General features: G+C 52.5%; 1 protein-coding gene across 3 annotated transcripts in view; it reads right to left on the reverse strand.

Annotated features, from left to right (window-relative positions):
* Positions 1 to 8,181: 8,181 nt before the first annotated feature.
* CHST3 (carbohydrate sulfotransferase 3) overlaps positions 8,182 to 19,266 on the reverse strand; it is a 47,288-nt gene continuing 36,203 nt past the window's right edge. The window contains exons 3-5 of one of the 3 annotated variants that reach the window (XR_006739332.1): positions 15,691 to 18,216; positions 9,308 to 9,508; positions 8,182 to 8,276 (exon numbers count right to left, since the gene is read on the reverse strand). Coding sequence is in view for 1 of the 3 variants with exons in the window: in XM_045569206.1 (XP_045425162.1) it covers positions 16,950 to 18,216 (1,267 nt within the window). In the remaining 2 variants the exon portion in view is untranslated. Of the gene's footprint in view, positions 8,277 to 9,307; positions 9,509 to 12,640; positions 13,435 to 14,464; positions 18,217 to 19,266 lie in introns of those variants that run through there. The other 2 variants (XR_006739331.1, XM_045569206.1) reach the window with 2 other exon arrangements.

Consider the following 19,266-nt stretch of genomic DNA (forward strand, 5'->3'; position numbering starts at 1 on the left):
GCAGGTGCCACGTGGCTAGCACTGACTGATGGCCTGTGTGCTGAAGTGACTTGAGCCACCTCTGGGGCACACCATAAAAGAGCCAGCACGAGACCCTCCAGCTGTCCTTTCCTGTCCCTCTGCACCTTTCCTGTGCAGTTGGCCGAGCCACAAGATTGAAGCTGTCTGGGTCACTGGCTCACTGCAGGAAGGACAGTTGCTTTGGACAGTCCCATGGCCCCACACTGACTTTGTGTATGTGAGACAGAAGCCTTCGTTGGATTAGGCCCCGAGACTTTGGGGATTCTTTGTTACCACAGCACAGCTGAGCCCATGCTGACCAATACATGACCTCTGGGGTTGCTGTGAGGATTAAAATGGGTCAATATGTATAAAGCAAGGTTGTAAGGGCTCAATAAGTGTTGGCTGTTATACCAGCTGTGTGACTTTAGGCTTGACCTGTCTGAGACTCCGTTTCCTCATCTTCAAAATAAGACCACTGGCAGCATCTACAGTGGATTAAGTGAGGATTAAATAAGATACTGCTCGTAAGTGCCTGGCCCAGGGGAACGTCCTCGTCCCCTCCCACCCCCCATGCTCACTGTGGCTGCCGGGTCAGTGTGCCTGCCTGCCTGTCTCTCTTTGAGCTCCTCTGAGCAGGGCTTGGCCAGCATCCTCTGATCCTCCCCTTCCTGCTGTGAGTGCATTGGGACCCGCTCTGCAGTGAGGTCATAGTTCCAAGCATCTGCTTTTTGTTTTGTAAATCTTCCCACAGGTTTACAGCTGCCCTCTGCCAGGCCTTGGATGCAGGCAGGGCCCACACGGCCCCAGTTTGGCAGGATTTATGCCCATGCAGACCAAGGGTCAGCCCCTCCCAGAGCCAGACTCCCTGGGCAGAGGACGAGGGCTCACAGGATCTTGGCTACTCGAAGGGTTAAGGCAAGTAGCTTTCTGTGCGCTCAGTCGCGAGCAAGGCAAGACGTAGGGGAGCTCTGCGCCATGTGCAAGAAGAAGGAACATTTCTTTTGGAACAAAGGAAAGAGGGAGAGGCACTGGAGAGAAAAATCAGAGTACTAAGATGCCGTTGAGCCAGCAACTGAGCGCCAAGAACTGTAACCAGGCACTCATGCCCCAGAGCTCAGCCAGGACCAGAGTGAAGCAGGGACAGGCAGAGATGGCCTTTGCGAAGCTGCACAGGGGCCAAGGCAGAGAAAGGCGTGAAGAGGGAAGAGGAGTTAGAGAAAGCAGTGAGTGGCTGAGAGCAGCTGGAGTTGACACTGGAAGTTTGCACTTAATTCTGTAATGTGCGCTCGTAGTAGGTATCGCCTTACCTGGCCTAGGTGGTGTGAGCCATGGTTCTCCTGGGAGCCCCGGTGTGCTTTGAAACAACAGCTGCCTGGACCCCACTCCAGACCCAGTGAACCCGTCTGAGGACTGGGGTGGGTGATGCTTCTCAAAGTGGGACCTGCAACTAGCATCACCAGGGCACTTGTTAAAAAACTCTCAGCCCCCACCCCTGACCTGTTGAACCAGAGAGTGTTGGGGTGAGGCCCAGAAATCTGTGTTTTAATAAGCCCTCCAGGGGAGGCTGAGGAACAGGAAAGTCTGAGAACCGGTGGGAGATTTTAATGTGTGTCCAGAGTTGAAAACCACTGGACTCGTTTAGGGAGTTCTTTTTTTAACAAGTAGGGAAAGGGTGGATCTCGGTTTGGTGGCTCTCTTTTCTCTACTGAGGTCTGGAGATGAGAAGGAGGACAGCTGGCCTCTACTCCCTGGAGGGGGAAAGAGGATAATGACCTTCTCATTCTTTAAACACCCTCTACATGCATAAGTGAGAACAAGACAAAAATCATTGTCACAGTTAATACTCCTGCCCACTCTGTCCTATTACCGACACCGACAACAGAAGAGCCCAGCCCCTCGCCTGCTCAGGGCCGCCTGGACAACTCTACTGAGATGCAAAGACGGACAGCACAGGGTCCCCTCACTATGTCTTTGTGAGCTCCACCTAAGCCAGAGTTCATACCCTGCAAACATAAAGGCTTTTTCTTGGGTTTTGGCACCTTCTTCACAATCCTGATCCTGGAGGAATTCATTTCTTGTTTTGGAGTCACAGAGTCGTTGTGGGAAGTGGGTGGAGTGGGAACTTCTAGGAATCACGGCTTCTTTTCATTCACATTTTTCTGTTGTTTTCAGTCTTGTGTTCCTGTCAGCCTTCCCTGATGCGCTAGCCAGCAACAGCTACTCTGCTCTGTCTTGGGCCACCAGAATTTAACACCCACACTGGTGTTTTCAAGCAGAGGGCTGCAACGGCCTTCTAGATCCAATCAGCTAGAGGACGGAGTCTGGCTGAAACCCGTGGCCCTTCTGCTTTCCCGGGCTGGGTGGAGAGGGGTGTGTGTGTGTGTGACAACTACATGTCCCTGATTCTGTTCTTCTCCCACATCTGGAGAAATCTGTGACCGACACAAGCCGGCTCCTGCTCAGGGAGAGGCGACAGGAGAGGACAGAAACCTAGGCCAGGTGGACACGTCCAGAGGCCGCTACTGGGCTCAGTGGGCACGTCTCTGTCTGGCCCATGATCTCAGTTTCTGAACACATCAGCTTCGCCTCGCCCCTAGGCACGCCCTGGCTCTCCCTTGGTTATTAACCACCTTCCTCTCTCCTGTCTGTCTCTTTGCCTCACAGGCTTCCGGCTGGCAACACTGCAGGGTTTCTCCTTGACTTCTTCCAAGTCTGCTGGGCAAAGAGAGATGTCTTGGACTTATTAAAATCAGCCCCACATTGGGGCCAGATGTTCCGCTGCAAGTGAAGTGGTCAGGACTGAAGTGGGGAAACAAAGTGAGAAAACAAGGAGGCCCCAGCAATGAATGAGGGTCTCTTCCCAGACTTTGCTGAAAAATCCCTTTCTGTCCTATTTTGCTCTGGATATAGGCTCTGCCCTGCCTCTCCTCCCAAATCAAACATTTGGTCATGCATTTCTGTCAACTTCCGCGTCTCGCTCTGGGGCCAGGGGACTGGTGTTTGCTGGGCTGTTTCCTCCAAGACCTCTCGCCGCAGAGAGAGCACAGAGGAGCAAACACCAGAGTCCGGCAAGTGTGGGCTGAAGGCCTCGCGGCAAGTTGGTGAGTGAGTGCCAACCTGGTGGGCAGGAGCTGGTAGGGACAGCTTTCGGTGAGGCTGGGTGGGCAGAGGATGTGGGCAAAGGGGCAGGCTTGTCACCTTCCTAATTGCAAAAGTTATATTAACAATTGTAATGGTAAGTAGTCATAGTAATAATGGCAATGGTAACGAATGCTGGGTGAGGCATTATGCTAGGAACTTTGTATGTGTTGTACCATCTCATTTAGAGCCTCCAATACCACCCCCTTGCTGGCCCCAGCCAGGTTCTGTGGCTTTCTTATTATCCTCTGCATTTTGTACTTTTTTTATTTTTATTTTTTTTGAGACAGAGTCTCACTCTATTGCCCTGGCTCGAGTGCAGTGGCGTCAGCCTAGCTCACTGCAACCTCAAACTCCTGGGCTCAAGCAATCCTTCTGCCTCAGCCTCCCGAGTATCTGGGACTACAGGGATGCACCACCACGGCCGGCTAATTTTTTGTATTTTTGGTAGAGGCGGGGTCTCACTCTTGCTCAGGCTGGTTTCCTGAGCTCAAGCGATCCTCCCGCCTCGGCCTCCCAGAGTGCTAGGATTACAGGCATGAGCCACCACGCTGGGCCGCATTTTGTACTTGAAGACTGAAGCTCAGAGAGGTCTCAGCTAATCAGGAAGGGAGTTGGGATTTGAACTCAGGCAGTCTGACTCCACAGGCTGCACTCTTACTGCTATGTGACAAACGCCCCTAGGGAATACGTGTTTGTCAAAGAAATTGTTAACAATTCAGATAAGGGAAGGGAAAAGCCATAAAATACAATCTACTGACATTTGGTTTATATCTTTCGAGTCATTCATTTCTCTGTGCGGATATGCTCACATTATAGATAATACTTTATTTTACAAAAATGGAATCATACGGTACTTGTTTGATAGCCTACTTTTGTCATCTAATATGTCCTAAATATCTTTAGCTGTCATTAAAAAAGTCTTCATTTTAATGGCTGAAGAGAATCATAATTTGTTTAACCAAGCCCCTATTATTCAACACTTGAGTTGTTTTCCAGCTTTTCCCTATTGTAAACAATGTTTAATGTTTAATAACATTAAATCTTAGCATTCAGCCATAGTTACTTCCTTAGGATAAATTCCTACAACTGGGTTTGCTGAATGAAAGGGTATGGAATGTGTTAAGGTGTTTGACACATATTACCAAACCATCCTCCAAAAATCTCCCACTGGATGAATGGGTGTTTCCCCACACTTCACCAGCACTGGGTTTTACTATTGTTTTTTTAAAATCGTTGCCAAGTTTAGAGGTCATCGTTGTCTGAGTTTGTCTTTCTTTGATCTCTACTGAGCTTGAGCTTTATGCCTATGTTTATTTTGGGCTTGTATCTGGAGGGGAACAGGAGACACTTTGTCTAGGAACGTTTCATGTGATGTTCCCCTGCCTTTGCACTGCATTGCTGGCATTGAAGCCAAGCTCTAAGGAGAGTCTCCTGGTACCACTGCCTCTTTCAGGTCAGTGTCAATGAGCACTGTTCACAGAGGCACACACATCCCCAGGGATTGCCCAAGACCCCAGAAAACAGAGCTGATGAATAAATACCTTTTATTTGTCCTATTACCAAAGAGAGGGACAAGGGTGCCAAAGGCCCTGAGCACAGGGTTGTCCCTACCATAGTGCGGCACAGCTGTTCTGGGGCCAAACTCTGGAGGTGGAAAGACCTGGGTTTGCAACCTGGCTCCACCCTGGCTCCACCCCCCCAAGCCTTATCAGTAAAATGGGGGGTAACCAGGCACCCGATTTCACAGGTTGGGAGGCCATGAGATGAGAGGAAGCATGGAAGGTGCTGAGCACATTACTGTCATTCACTTATGAGTGTCTGGAGGGTTTCGAGAGAGGTATTTTGAGTGAGAAACAATATTACAAACGTTCACTTGCTTGAAATGTTCATGGACACACAACCAATCTTGTCATTTCTGGAGAGAAAAACCATTAGAACTCCCCGTTTTACCCTCTTTATTTCCTCTGCCGAGGCATAGTTAATAGCTAACACTTATAAGCACCTACTACGTGCCAGGCCATTTACACATGTTAACTTGCCTTGATCCTTACAACAACCCCATGAGGTACCATCCGTATCCCAGTTTTTTTTTTACAGCTGAGGAAACTGTGGCAAAGACAGGTTGGGTACTTTGCCGTAGGTCACACAGCGATGCAGTGGGTAGGGCCAGGACTGGAGACCCGGCAGGCTGGCTGCAGAGTCCACACTCTTACCCTCCACACGACACGAAGGCTGACGCTCTCAAAGATGGCAGCATCTCTGTGTATTTAAGAAAAAATGCCTAATGTCACTTACATTCCACTTCATTCTGCCCTCTATGAGGTCACACGCAGCACCGCCCCAGCCAAGCCAGCAGCGTCCACTCTTTGATGTCAGAGATAAAATGCACTGCGGTGGAATTCCTGACCTCTGGAGGAGACTGATAAAGCTCCCGCAGAGCGCCGTTGCTGCAGATACGGGCGGGGCCGAGCGATTCTGCAGGGCACGGGCAGAGCCGAGCTGCGGAGTCACACTTGTACCAGCGAGGCCCAGACCTCTCCAGACTGGACGACCCCATCAGTCACATGCAGGGAGGGCCTGACACAGGCACTGTGTCTGACTGCAATGATTGGGAACTTATTGGTACAAATGATTATAAATGAAGCCACATTGAAATCGTTGATGAATTTCCTTTATTGGAAAGTATAGAAGTAGGTAGTAGTGAGTCTTCCCTGGAAACTCTGACATGGGAGTCTGTGACCACGCAGACGCGGTAAGCTTTGGGAGCCAGAGATCCTGCTCTTCATTGCTGGGCCCCACAGCTGCGGGGGTCTGGCACAAATCGCCTCTGCTGATTTCTATATTCCTTAAACCTTTCTGAGCCTCCCTTTCTTTGTCTGTGAAATGGGAAAATAATATCCACCCAGATAGGAGTAGTTCTGAGGGTTCAATAAGAGATAATGAGCAAGTGCCCGGAACAGTGCCTGATTCATAGCGGGTGCTTGGGAAATGCTTAGTAAACAAAAGTGCTGCCCGAAGATGGAGACATCCCAAATTTCCATCAGTGGATGACTAGATAAACAAAATGTGGTATATCCACACAGTGCGATGAAAATTCTGCAATATGCGACAACATGGATGAACTTTGAAAGCGTTATGCTTAGTAAGAAACAGTAAGCCAGTAACAAAAGATCACATATTGTGTGATTCTATTTATGTGAAATGTCCAGATTAGGCACAATGGAGACAGCAGATTAGTGGTTACCAGGGGAGCAGGGGCTTCCTTTCGAGGTGATGAAAATGTTCTGGAAATGTGTGGTGTGGTAGTGATGGTTGCACCTTGTGAATGTACTAAATGTCATTAATAGTAAATTTCATGTTATGGGTGTTTTGCCACAATAAAAAATGTTATTGTACATCATGGGGACTATAGTTAATAACATATTGCATATAGTCAGTACTCAGTACAGTAACCTGCTGTATAGGTTTATAGCCTAGGAGCAATCAGCTAAACCATGTAGCCTGGGTGTGTAGTAGGCTATAGCGTGTAGGTTTGTGTGAGTGCATTCTATCTATGATGTTCGCACAGGACAACATTGCCTAACAATGCATTTCTCAGAGCATATCCCTATTGTTAAGTAACTCATAACTGTACTTGAAAATTTCTAGGAGAGTAGATTTTAAGTGTTCTCACCACAAAAAAAATATGTAAAGTAATGTATATGTTAATTAGCTTGATTTAGCCATTCCATAATGTATACATATATCAAAATATTACATTGTATACCATAAATATATACAATTTTAAATTTGTCACTTAAAAATAAATTTAAATGAATGAAAGTGCTTATTTCAAGTGCTTCTTGAACTTCATCCCCATTCATTCATTCATTCAACCCATGCTCTTGCCGGGTCGGGCACAGTGGCAGACACTGTGAATGCTGAGGTCAGGGACTGAGGCTTAATCACCCCTCAAAGATAAAGAGAAAGGCAGTGCACCTAGAAGCCTGATGTCAGGAGCATTTCCCTCGAATGGGCTGCTTGGATTCCTACTTCCACAGGCAAGTCTTGGCACATGTCTTCTCAACAGTCCGTCTGCTCCCCAGCCAAGCAGCACGTGAGCCAGGAAACAGTGGGCCAAGTGTGAACATGCCACGAGCCGGCCAGCCAGACCCCTCAGGGCCAGGGCCAGGAGGGAGAAGCGCCGTCCATCAGGCAATGTTTTGAATGCACTGATGTAAACCAGTGTCTTCTTGGTTCCCAGGTGTCATCTCTCCACTCATGGAGGCAGCAGGCAGAGGGCATCTTTCCCTGGGAGGGAATCAGCTTAAACAAATCAACAAGTCGGGGGAAAGAGAATGTTAAAAAATAGAAGTGGAATTAATGAACACTTCTGAAAGAAAAGAGAAAACCAGCCTCTACTCATTCATCCAAACTCTGGGAGATGCTCCGTGGAGCATCTCAGGGTCCATCCCTGGAGCCTCGGTTCTGGTTTTCAGTGTTTGTCCTGCAGGAGGCAGCCTGCCTGCCTGGGACAGATGCTGAGGGACTCATTCTGTTGGGCCCCCAGTTCTGTTATAAGCTCTTGTTGGACCTCCCTTCCAGACTTCGAAATATTTGTGGATGCAGTGATTAAGCAAGAAACGTCAAGACGAGGGCTAGCATGGGTGAAGGGCCCCAACCATCTTCAAGTGATGGTGGCCACTGTTCATTCCAGGGTCACCAGGAACCATGCATGCTACATACATCATCCTGCCCTTCCTGTTTTCCCCATTCTACATATGAGCAACCCAAGGCTCAGAGAGGGCATGTCACTGGTCGGGGTCACAGAGCTAGGACACATTGCTGCTATTTGAGCCTAGAGAAGAGCAGACTTGGGGTAGACTTTGAAAAGCTGGCACATGAGAAAGGGATTGGGCTTGTTCTGTGTGAGGGAAGCCTCTCATTTTGGGCTTGTTTCATGGCACTCACATGGTGTCTTAGTCCCTCTGTGCTGCTATAACAAAACACCACAGACTGGGCAATCAATAAACAATAGACATTTATTTCTCACAGTTCTGGAGGCTGGGAAGTCCAAGATCAAGGTGCTACAGGTTTGGTGTCTGGTGAGGGCTGCTCTCTGCTTCCAAGACGGTGCTTGATTGCTGCTTCTTCTGGAAGGGATGAGCGCTGAGTCCTCACATGGTGAACGGGCAAACGGGTGATCGCTACTTCCCTGCAGCCTTTTTATAAAATCAATAATCCCATTCATGAAGGTTCCACCCTCAGGACTTAATCATCTCCCAAAGACCCCACCTCTTAATACTATCACATCAGTGGTTAGGTTTTGACACGTGAATTTGGGGGAATGTTCAGATCACAGCACACAGCCTGTGGGGTCTTAACAGATGGAGGTGAGAGACTGAAGGCCAAGGACAGGACAGAAGGATCCAAGGCCTGGGGTCTCTGTGAGGATGAGTGGCATGGATCCACTTCCCCACACTGTTGGTCATTTCAGCTCTCTGTGCCTCACTCATCTCATCCATAAAATGGGAAACAATTGATCAGGCCAAACCACTCTGCCTCATGCTGGCTTTCAACTGCTCCCTGTAGCTCTTAGAAATAAACCCAACCCCTTCCCCTTAGCACAGCAGAGAGGCTCCTGCACCTTCAGGCCCCAGCTGTCCTCTCCAGCCTGCCGTCTCATCACTGCCTCAGATACAGCAAACTGCTTCTTGGTCCCCAGACTCCCCATGTCCCCTTCATTCTCCAGGCCTTTGCATATGCTGTGTCCTGTCACTCTGTTGCATTTTCCTGGGTGGGAGAGAATGGGGCAGCAGTTGAGCTCAGGCGTGGTGATCCCAGCAAGAGTGTGCCCAAAACACCTGTGTGTCCCACAGGGGAGCATGCCCCACGGTGTGCACTCGGGCAGAAGGAGGTTGAATCCTTTCAGCGGGGGTGGGTGGGGGGTGGGGTCGGGGGGTGGGGAGGGGTGGCTCTCGCGTGGACTGGATGCAGGCCTGGCCCTGTCCACCCTTCAGGTGGGCAAAAGGACCTGTCTCTTCCTTACTGCTCATTCTGGCCACCTGCTCAGGTGGGCAGGAGAAGCCCGGGTGGGTGCGGCAGCAAGGGGGTGTGGCATTCTGTGGTGGGCTGACCAGCCAGACCCAGGCAGAGCCCGTGGTTTCCAGACCTACCCACTTACCCTGAGGTCTAAGTCTTAAGGAGCCCCGGGTGGGCATTGTCAGGAGAGCCAGCCTAGACCTCAGCATTGCACTGGGGTTGGACACTCAGACGCCTGCAGTAGCTATGGAGATGTCACAATGACTGGCCCGGCAGCTGTGGCCCTCTTGGCCTGCCGCTTCCTCAGTTTGGACAGACGTGGATTCACAGAGAAGACAGTGTGCTGGAAGTAAAACATCAGTGCAAGTGATATGATAAATAACAAAGGGCATGCTGCCTGGGTGCTGGGGAGGCCCTGGGGGATGGGGGTACCCCACTCTTCTCCCCTTAGAGTGGCTGCTGCCTGCTCCCAGCGGCAGCCCATCGCTCCTGTGGGAGTGAGAGCAGCCGGGTGTGCATGCTGTCAGGGCCTGCCCCTCCCTCACACCTCACCTCTCACTGGGCTGTGGAAACTTCCAGCCACCCAGATCTTTGCCTCTGGGCCGAATGGCCTTTCCCAGAGTTCTGCAGCACTGTTCTGCTGGGGCCACAGGCTTGCGGGGGAACCAGTTCTCCCCAAGGGCAGGTTTGTGTGGGGATACGCCAGGCTCCCTCGGCTCACCCCTCGGGTGGGCAATTCCAAGGCATAGGCTTCACACCGTGTCCGGAGGGGTTCTGCTCTGAGTCCCCAAGCTGGCAGCTGGCTTAACGCTGCACCCTTTGCTGAATGCTCCTTTGCCAGCTGTCTGCAGCTCCCACATAAACCATTTTGCTCCCAAACCCTCGTCCCACTGTCAGCTTCTGGTGTAATGCAAACCAAGACACCCAATTTTTATGAGAAACCAGAAATCAGATTTTTATATAAAATTCCTCATTTTTAAGTATTGGCCTCTAATGCCAATTGTTAGGAACAAAAACAAACACTGTGTGGGCCACACATCCACGGGGCAAATGTGGCCCATGGCCAGAGGTGTGCAGGGCCGCGTGTATACCTGGGTTTGCTGGCCTGGCCTGACAGTCCCCTAAATTCCTGGGCACTGTGCCTGTGGCTGTCTTCCTCCCCTGCACTGGCATCAGATTGCAGCCTTATTGTCACCATTCCTCCTTTCCTTCCTCTCTTCCCTCTCCCTCCTTCCCCCTTCAGTCCTTCCTTCTCCCCACGGCCAGTTTTCTTGGGCAGGCCCCCCTGCCGGGTCTTTACTACTGCTGCTTCTTCCAATAAACCGTGCAGCAGCGGTCAGCAAAGGTTTTACTAGCTACTAGGGGATTACACCTCCAGGGAACCTATTTACTGTGAGTAACCTTTGTCCAGCTGTTGCAGAAATGGCTCCTTTAAGAACTATCTCAGACTCCTGCATCTCAGATAAATAGTGTCCCGTGGTGTTTATGCCTGGCCTGGTTCCCCAGGGTCCCCACTCTCTGTGGGGGTCACCACATCTTTTGGGTAATGCCATGGAAGCCCCACAGGTGTGGGCTGAGTTGAGGAAACCAAGGACCAAGGAGGCTTTGTGACAGCAGCATGGATATCTTGGGGCCTTGAATTCCCACACACAGTGACCCTGAGGCTGCTACAACCCCTGAAGGCTTCTCTTGCTCCAGGCCTGCAGCTCCGTGAGAATGTTGTGAAGGTGGGATGGGCCCTTAGACGGACCTGGACCTGTTCTCCCGGCACCTCACCCACCACCTTCTTGTAAGTGTGGCTTTTTACACACTTACAGTGGCAGGCTGTTCTGTAGAATGTCAGAGTCTTGAAAATATTGTTGTTTGGGAAAAAAAAAAAAAACAAACAAAAAACCCCAAAACCAAACAAACAAAAAAACCCACACACACAGAAAGGTTTTCATGATAAAGGAATTCGGCTCATAAGCATGGTTCTGTCCACCGTAAATCCGCAGTGCTGGGTCAGTCAGAGGAAAGCAGCCCCACTCAGAGCCTTTAATACGCTAATGTGCTAATGCGCACTGCGACTTCACAAGAGCAATCCTGTGACCACAATTCCTCCAAACATACTTGGGGATGCACTGCCAGGCTCCAGGGCTGGGCAACAGCACAGGCCCCAGTTCCCAGGTCCCTACTGATCAAACTGCTCCCCAGACGGGTTCCAGCTGTCACTCTCAGAGATCCCTCCCAGGGCTGGGTAGATTGGGGAACAGGAAAGGAAGATTCAGGATCCCAAAGGGGTCTGAGAATGGGGGATGGGGAGGAGACTGAGGGGGTGGGTGGGTGGGGAGGTGTCTGGCTTCTCGGCTCTGCGATTAGGGCAATTTGTTTCTCCAGGGGGTCATTTGTGGTAGGAAATGCAGCCTAGAAATTAAACTAACTATATCCGGTCCCCAGAGCAGGCAGGGGAGACAGCAACAGCACCTGACTGCAGTGGGAGCTTCTATTCTGGTTGGGACGACATTGCCTTGACTCAAATATTTTAGGGCTTGGGAGGGAAGTGGTTTGAGCTTCCAAACCTGGGCTGGGTGAAATGGCAGAGACACGTGTGTGAGGCTGGGGGGAGGCATCCTGTTCCCTCATATCGTGCCTCACTGTGTCATCACTCCCCAAAACTCAAAACACTGTCCCCCCATGGCTCAGCTCTGCCGCTACCCCCTGCTGCTGTTCCTGCCTCCCCTGTCCCCCCAGACACACAAAGCCTCACCAGCTCTGGCTTCCTGTGTGTCCAATGAACACTCTCCCTTCTCCCCGGGAAAACACCCACTCCCTCCAGGTAGCTCTTAGGAGACAAGAGGGGCTAAAATCTAATTTGAACTAAAGTTGTTATGACCGATAGACTAATGTAATCGCAATTTGAAGACTCCATTAAATTTCTTAGCTGAAAGGTCCTTTAGTAATCGCCTCCAGTGGTTTTTGAGATTTTGCTGAAGGCCAAACACATCTTAAGCACGAGCTCAACCTGCAAAGCAGAGCAATGCAGTCCCCTGGCTCAAGCCCCCTTGGCTGCCTGCCCTTTCAGCAGACTTTTACATTCCTAAAGGGGCTTTTTGGAACAACGGTTGTAAACCACTGATTACACTCTTCATTCTAAAAGCAAACTGGGGCCCAGATAAAGTGAGTTAGTCCAGGTCATACGGACAGATAGTGCAAAACTGGGCCTTGTCCCCGGGTCTCCTGATCGCTGACCTACTGCTCCTGCCCCTGACCCATGACACCTGGGCACTTCCTCTCTCATACCTCATCCCTGCAGCTGGCTCCTCCAAGCACAGCCCCCACCAGCCTGGTAACATAAAGAACGTTCTTCATGCCCCACACTTCATGCTGGAAGTCACCTCTTTCCTACTGCTGTTAATTTTTTCCCTGTTAATTTTTATGACCCCATTGCTGCTGAGAGCAAATGCAAAAGAAAGGCAGAGACACAGGGCAGATTTTGCTCATTGCATGTTTTCATTTTTAATTAAATAAGTCAAGTAAGCCATCAGGCGATGGGTTCACATTCTATTCCGCAAAGCAGACCCTGACCGCCGGCAGAGGCCAGCTCCCTGAAGGGCAGCCCTAGCGTTTCCAGGAGACGGCAGATTGTCTGTGGCCATGGCAAGGACATCTGGGATGACGGCAAGGGGGCTGGGAGCAACGTGTGGGGGAGCCAGAGGCTGAGCAGAATGAGCTACACACTACACATACACACGTGTGGACACATATGTATATACCATGACCAAGTATGCCATGAAGGGGGTGTCTTAGAGCGTGTGGCATGAAACATGATACAGGGCCAAGGTCTTGGCAAAAACACAGCATGTGCAGGATCCAGGAGGAAGCAGGGGATCCAGGCAAACTTGGACGAGAATATACAGATGAGATGGAGACTTCAGGCGGTGCCCAGCTCAAGCCCAGTGTTGGAGGAAGCAGCCTACAGGCCCATTCTTAGTCCTCAAATAAAGTGCCTGGTCTACAACACGAGCTGGGCCCGTGAAGATGGCGCCATGTCTGCATCCTTGGGAATACGCAACAAATTTGTCCCCATGCACAGTCACGGGATGCCAAAGGACACAAGACCAAAAGGATCTTGAAGCTCTTAAGTCTGAAGTTGCCAATTCTGCTTTGTGCTTTTGAGGTAAAGAGCAGCTTCCACTGCTTCTGACACCGCGGGCGGTGGAGGGTGACGTGGCTGCGCCCGGGAAACCCTCGATGCAGCTGTCCCGTCGCACCAGCCCCTGGCGGGAGCCCCTAGATGTGAAGTAAACTCGTCATGAAACATTTCTTTTCTGTCATTTCATTATTTATTTTCAAGTGTGTGAGTCACCCAGGGACAAAGGCTAGAATTTGCTTATGTTCCTCAGCCTTTGCAGAGTGACTTGAACTTGGGCGTGCTACAGAGCTGCACAGCCAGGCTCCTCTTTCCGTTTCCTGGGGACTTGAGAACCGTGTCCTCCACTGACTACTCCCAAGGACACCCCAGGGTCCTCACCCACTCCATGGTTTATGAGCAGGCAGTGGGGCCAGGGCCCTTGTGTATTAGACACTGCCCCGTCTCACCAAGGCCTGGGACGTTCTGAACCACCTATCTAGGCTGCGCTAAAGAGCTCATCAGCAAGGAGGAGAATGAGTACTCTCCTTGCTGCATGGGCCTCTTGTGCTGAGGAAGCTGGTGGCCAGGGAAGGGGAGGCCTTGCTGCTCCCGTCTCCAGGAAGGTGGGCTCTGTGGACAGGAAGGCTCCTGGTGGGGCCAGCTGGAACACAGCAGCAACTGGGGCTGGCCTCTGCCCCTAGCTGGACCACCTGCTCCTTCCACGCTGAAAACCCCAAACGCACGACTCCGACCACGTTCACAGAGAGTCAAGCCAGTTGGTACCCCACGCTGTCCATCCCCAAACCCCGAGGGCTCCCAGAGCATCACTGAGCCCCAGGGGGATCCGTTTCAAGGCAATACCCATCCATTTAAGTCGTGCCCTGTCTCGGACACCTGGGCAAAGGTAACACAGCAGAAAGGGCCTGTTGCATCTTGAAATCAACAAGAGAGAAACCAAGGATTCCCCTCGAACAATGTCCTGGGGCCGCCATGATGCTGGTTCACTCCCCTCTTGTATTCTGAATTCTCTTTGGGTGTCCTTGTGTGTATGGTGTGTGTGAATGGTTTCTATTCTTTTGTCTTTCTTGATTTGGGTACTGCTTTGAGTCCCTGCAAATAATTAGGTATTTTCTGTTTCTTTTCACAAAATAAATAAATTAAGTCAACTTGCAATGTGCACATTGTCAATGTCCTGAGAAGTCCCAAAGGTCCATTCTCGGTACCGTCCTCACAGAGCGGAGACATGGCCTTGGCCCCAGAGGCACAGGAAGGGAGGATGAAGTTGGCTGTCCCCACACCAAGAGGGCCCCTAGGAAGAGCCCCGGATGGAGGTGGCTGGCCCCCAGCCCCAGTGGGGAACCGAGGAGGGGACAGGGTGGAGACTAGGGAAGAATGGCCAGCACTTCTGGGCCTGCCAGAGACATCCTGGCCCCAATCTGCCCCGCGGTCAAGTTTTCAGAACTGGTGTCCCTTTGAACTCCAAATTAGAACCATCTCTCTGCACAACTTATCCTTGGACTGTAAAACCAAGAGTGGAGACCTCCTTGAATGACCGAAGTCCCTGGAGATAGAGACCCCACAGCTCAAATACACTTATTCCACCAAATCCCACAAGCTGGCTCCTGTCCTCAAACAGTGGCTTTGTGCCAGGATGCACTCTTCCCTTCCCCACAGCAATGCCAGCTGGACTCAGATCCTGTACTGCCCTGGTGTCCGTATTACTCAAACCCAAACTCAGCCCTCTGGGTTTGACAGTGGGTTGTATCTGACAGAGCGCTTGTCCAGGAAATCAGAAACAGAGCAGAGCAGGCCATGGTGAAGCTCCCTGCAAGCTCCGAGGCGGTACTGAGTTCTGCTTGCTGCGTGGGGTGGGAGTGGGGAAGAGCCTTCACTTTGGAGATACTCACTGTTTAGTCCTAAGACCCCGGGCCCCCAGGAAACCTGTCAGGGCCCAGGAAGGATTTTCAAATCTATCCTCTTCTCAGGGAGGGGGCAAGGGTCACTATTTATACTCCTTCTGGACACTAAGCAAGAACACTGGTAGTTCTGAGATTCATTCCACATGGGGTTCAAACAGAAAAGCCCGTGGGACGCTGTGGGCTGCCACGTGGCCACCTAGGCTCCATCCCTCTTGGGCAAGTCTCCTTCTCCCACCCTTTCCCTCTGCCAGGAGGCAAGTGCTCCCTGCTGGCTTCCCCAGCCCCCCTCAGGCCCTCAAGCCCAGACTGCTTCAGGGCCACAGTCCTGCAGAAACAAAGCCAAAACACAGCCACAAAATAAGACACTAAGCCATAAATAACCTAAAATCCCCAAATAAAACACCCAGCCCATCCCGAGTTGAGCAATAATCTTCCCAGAGCCCTAAAGGAGGAATTCCAGATACTGGTTGTAACCATGGTAACCAGTTTGCTGACCTCTGTCCACGAGGGAGAAGGCAGGCTTCTCGGGAGGAGCGCATCGTGAGGTGACTTCTCCCCCAAGAGCAGTCTGTACTTTCTTCTTGGCCCCACCCCAGTTGAGGCCTGGCTGGAAATCGCAGGACTGTGAGCTGCCTTTTGTCTCCAGGGACCACAGCTGCTTCTGCCAGTCAGGCCCCAGGCAACCTTCAAATATGGACATGTTCTTGGGGAGCCAGCCGAGCTGGACAGGCCTTTGGCCACACCATTTCAAAACATCCTGCCTGCCAGCCCTGAGGACGTGGAGGGTGGGTCCGAGGAGGTAGCCACTAGAATCCAAGGTGGGCAGGGCTTTGGACTCCGCAGTTCTGAATCCATTCAGGCCCAAACCTGGGCAGGGAACCACTTCATTGCCTCCATTGTTTCCTTCCTGTGCCTCTCTAATAGTCCTAAAAATTCAATTAAAGGCTTCTGTTTAGATGGGTGATACAGATAAACCCTGTGGGCATAAACAACAGGAAACCGTGTCTGGTGTGTGTGCTTGTGTGCTTTTACGGTGCGTGTCTGTGTGTGTGGTCTGCTCCTAACGGGTATCTTTATATTCCCGTGTGTGTTCTGCTGCTCCACACGGGGCGGATATTCATCAGTAACCAGAACAGCTAATCCATTTATGAAGATATTGAATCGTTCTGTACTGGCAGGTAAACAGCCACTGTCACCTCATGATGCCACCTCAAATGCCACCCCTGATCCCTGGGCTGTCCCAGCATCTCCCCAAGGGCCCACCCAGACAGACTTCCCCACCATCCAAAAAAGAAAGGTTTGCAATGGTGGCGGGGGGGTCCACTGGGACTGGCCAGTGCCTAGGCCCTCTCTGGTTGTTAAATATTTGGACTTTGGCCCACAGGGTCTCCAGGCATTGATGTGTGTTTCATGTATGTTTATGTGTGTTTGTGTGTGTGAGGGAAAGAAAGAGGCTTGCCAATAGATCCCAGCCTGTCTGGGCCTGCCCAGGAGGCTGTAGCCCCTCAGGTCCGGGTGTGACGTCCCACAAAGGGACCAGGCACTGTCCTTCTCAGAGAGAAATGCCAGGGCCTGTGGCCGTGGCGGGGACACTAGCTGGCAGGGGGCCTACTGCTACAGCGAGGGGCTGCCTGCTCACGGGGCAGCTTCCCGCCCGCCCGCCCTCTGCGAGGGCTGCACTTCACCGCTGGCCTGGGTGTGAGGAAGGCAGGGCGGGCCTTTTACCAGGAGGGGTCCACAGGGCTCCAGGCCCCCTACGTGACCCAGAAGGTGCCCCGTTCCTCCAACAGGCTGACGGAGCGGTTGGTGAGGGAGGCGGCATCCCGTGCCAATTTGTAGCCGAAGAGGTGCATGGCGGGGCCGCAGGCGGCCTGCACCACCTCGGCCAGCTTGAAGGGCATGCTGAAGCGCCACTTCTCGAACTGCTCCGAGGAGTTCTTCTGGGTGGAGTAGATGCCGCTGCTGTCGCGGGCCGCCTGGGTGTTCTTCTGGATCCAGTCCTCCACCTGCGGGGTCAGCGGGATGCCTGCGAAGCGGTACATCTCTCGGGCCTTCTGCAGGGGCCTGCGCGCCACGTCCTCGTAGCGCACGAGCATGTAGCGGCCCCGGAGCCAGGCGGGCTGCCGCAGGCCCAGCTCCGCCGACAGGCGGATGCTCTCGCAGTTGCCCCGCAGCCGCTGCACCTCCTCCTCCCTCAGCCGGTCCTCCCCCTCGGCGAGCCACTTCTTCCAGGTCTCGTACTTGCCGGCGAAGGCCACCATGCGGGAGGCCAGCACGGCCCGGGGGTCGCGCACCAGCTGGATGACGCGCAGGTCCAGCCGGGGGTCCTCGGCCAGCGGCTGCAGGAACTCCAGCTGCCGGATGCGCACGGCCTTGAGGGCCATGTGCTCCTTGCGGCGGCAGGCCTCGGCGGCCAGCGTCACGTTGAGGGGGCCGCAGCGGCGGTTCTTGCAGTGGTACTTCTCAAAGACCTTCTTGACGAAGGGCGTGCACACCGGGTCCTCGCAGAGGGAGCGGCTGGAGCCCCGGCGGAACATGAACTGGGTCAGGTGGTCCTCGGGCAGCGGCGTGATGAAGTGCTCCAGGACGTACAGGTCGCACAGGAAGAGCTGCTTGAGCACGTCGCGGTACACCAGCGCCGAGCCCGCGGCGTTGGCGCCTCCCTGCTCGAAGGACACGGTGCGCTCGATGTGCCACAGCGGCTCGAAGAGGTAGAAGATGTTGCCCTGCTGGTTGAAGAACTCGCCCACGAACGAGGAGCCGGTGCGGGTCGTGGCCATGAGCAGCACGTGCCGCCGGGGCGGGCCGGGGCGGCGCGGCTCCACCGCCTCCTCTTCCTCGCCCGCGGGCTCCACGCCCAGCTGCAGGCTGAGGTTGCGGAGGCGGCTCTGCAGCTGGGAAAAGGCGGAATCGAGCTCGCTCAGGGACAAGAGGGACGCGTTCTCAGCCAAGACCAGGGCTGGATCGGTGCTGTTGGCTTCTGCCAGGGTTTGGGGGATCTGCTTCAGCTTGTCCGAGACCCTGTGAGGACAAGGGAAGAACATGGTCAGTGGCTGATTGGGGACCCCGTCTCCTGTGCAACTCTCAGCAGTCTTCCAAGCCAACCACCCAAAGCTGTCTTAGTTGGGTTTCCCCAAAAGCAGACTCTGAGACCAGGAGCTGAGCGTAAGGAGCTCATCTGGGACGTGATCACAGGAAAAACTGGGTGGGGGAGTGAGGCAGGGGAGGAAAAGAAGTCCATGGGGAGGTGCTGCTATAGAGCCGGCTGCCCCTGGGGCACAGGAGGCTGAATCTGAGGGAGAACCCTGGGAGACATTTACTCCCTGGTACTCCTCGCTTGCCAGCGTGCAGGTGCAGAGAGAGCTCCCAGGTGTAGAGTTGTAGGGGCTTCCAGTAGGACGCAGTAGGCATGAAGTAGAACAGCTCATGCTGAATGACCCAGGCGGGGCGTTGACCATGTCTGCTACACAACCCGATCTTGGTTGATGCTTCGCCTGACCTACCCATCCTGGCCAATGCTTTCTTGCAGGGCTTGTGCCTGGGAGGAGAACAGGTCTAAGAAATCTTTCTTTATCTAACAGGCCCACTGCACACAGTGGTACACTGCCCACCCAGGGGTGTGGGGGCATTTACAGAGTGGCCTATTTGAGGGACACTTCCCTGGAGTTGAGCAATACACGACCTGGGAGGCTACATGGGGCAGCCCTGCCCACTGGCATATCCTGCCTGTCCAGGGGCTGATTCTCACACGTGACGTCAAGACTTGTATAGAGGATGTGCTGCTGACACAGGGCATCATTCTAGGCCAGGAAGTAAATTAATAGTAATAGCCACAGCCAGCGAATAATGGCACTGGGCTATACATGCTTTTACGTCTTCTCATTTAATCTTTATAACAAGGCAGGTCCCACCATTAACTACATTTTATAGAAGATGAATTGAAGACTCAGAAATGTGAAGGACTGGTATTATCAGTAAGTGTTTTCTTAAGCTTTTCCTTTCTCTTACACCTGCCATCCCTCCCAAACTGGGCATTTAGTTCATCTTTGAATTGGTCATTCCCTTAGTTGC

The sequence above is a fragment of the Lemur catta genome, chromosome 14 (assembly GCF_020740605.2).
Source record: "Lemur catta isolate mLemCat1 chromosome 14, mLemCat1.pri, whole genome shotgun sequence".
NCBI lineage: Eukaryota > Metazoa > Chordata > Mammalia > Primates > Lemuridae > Lemur > Lemur catta.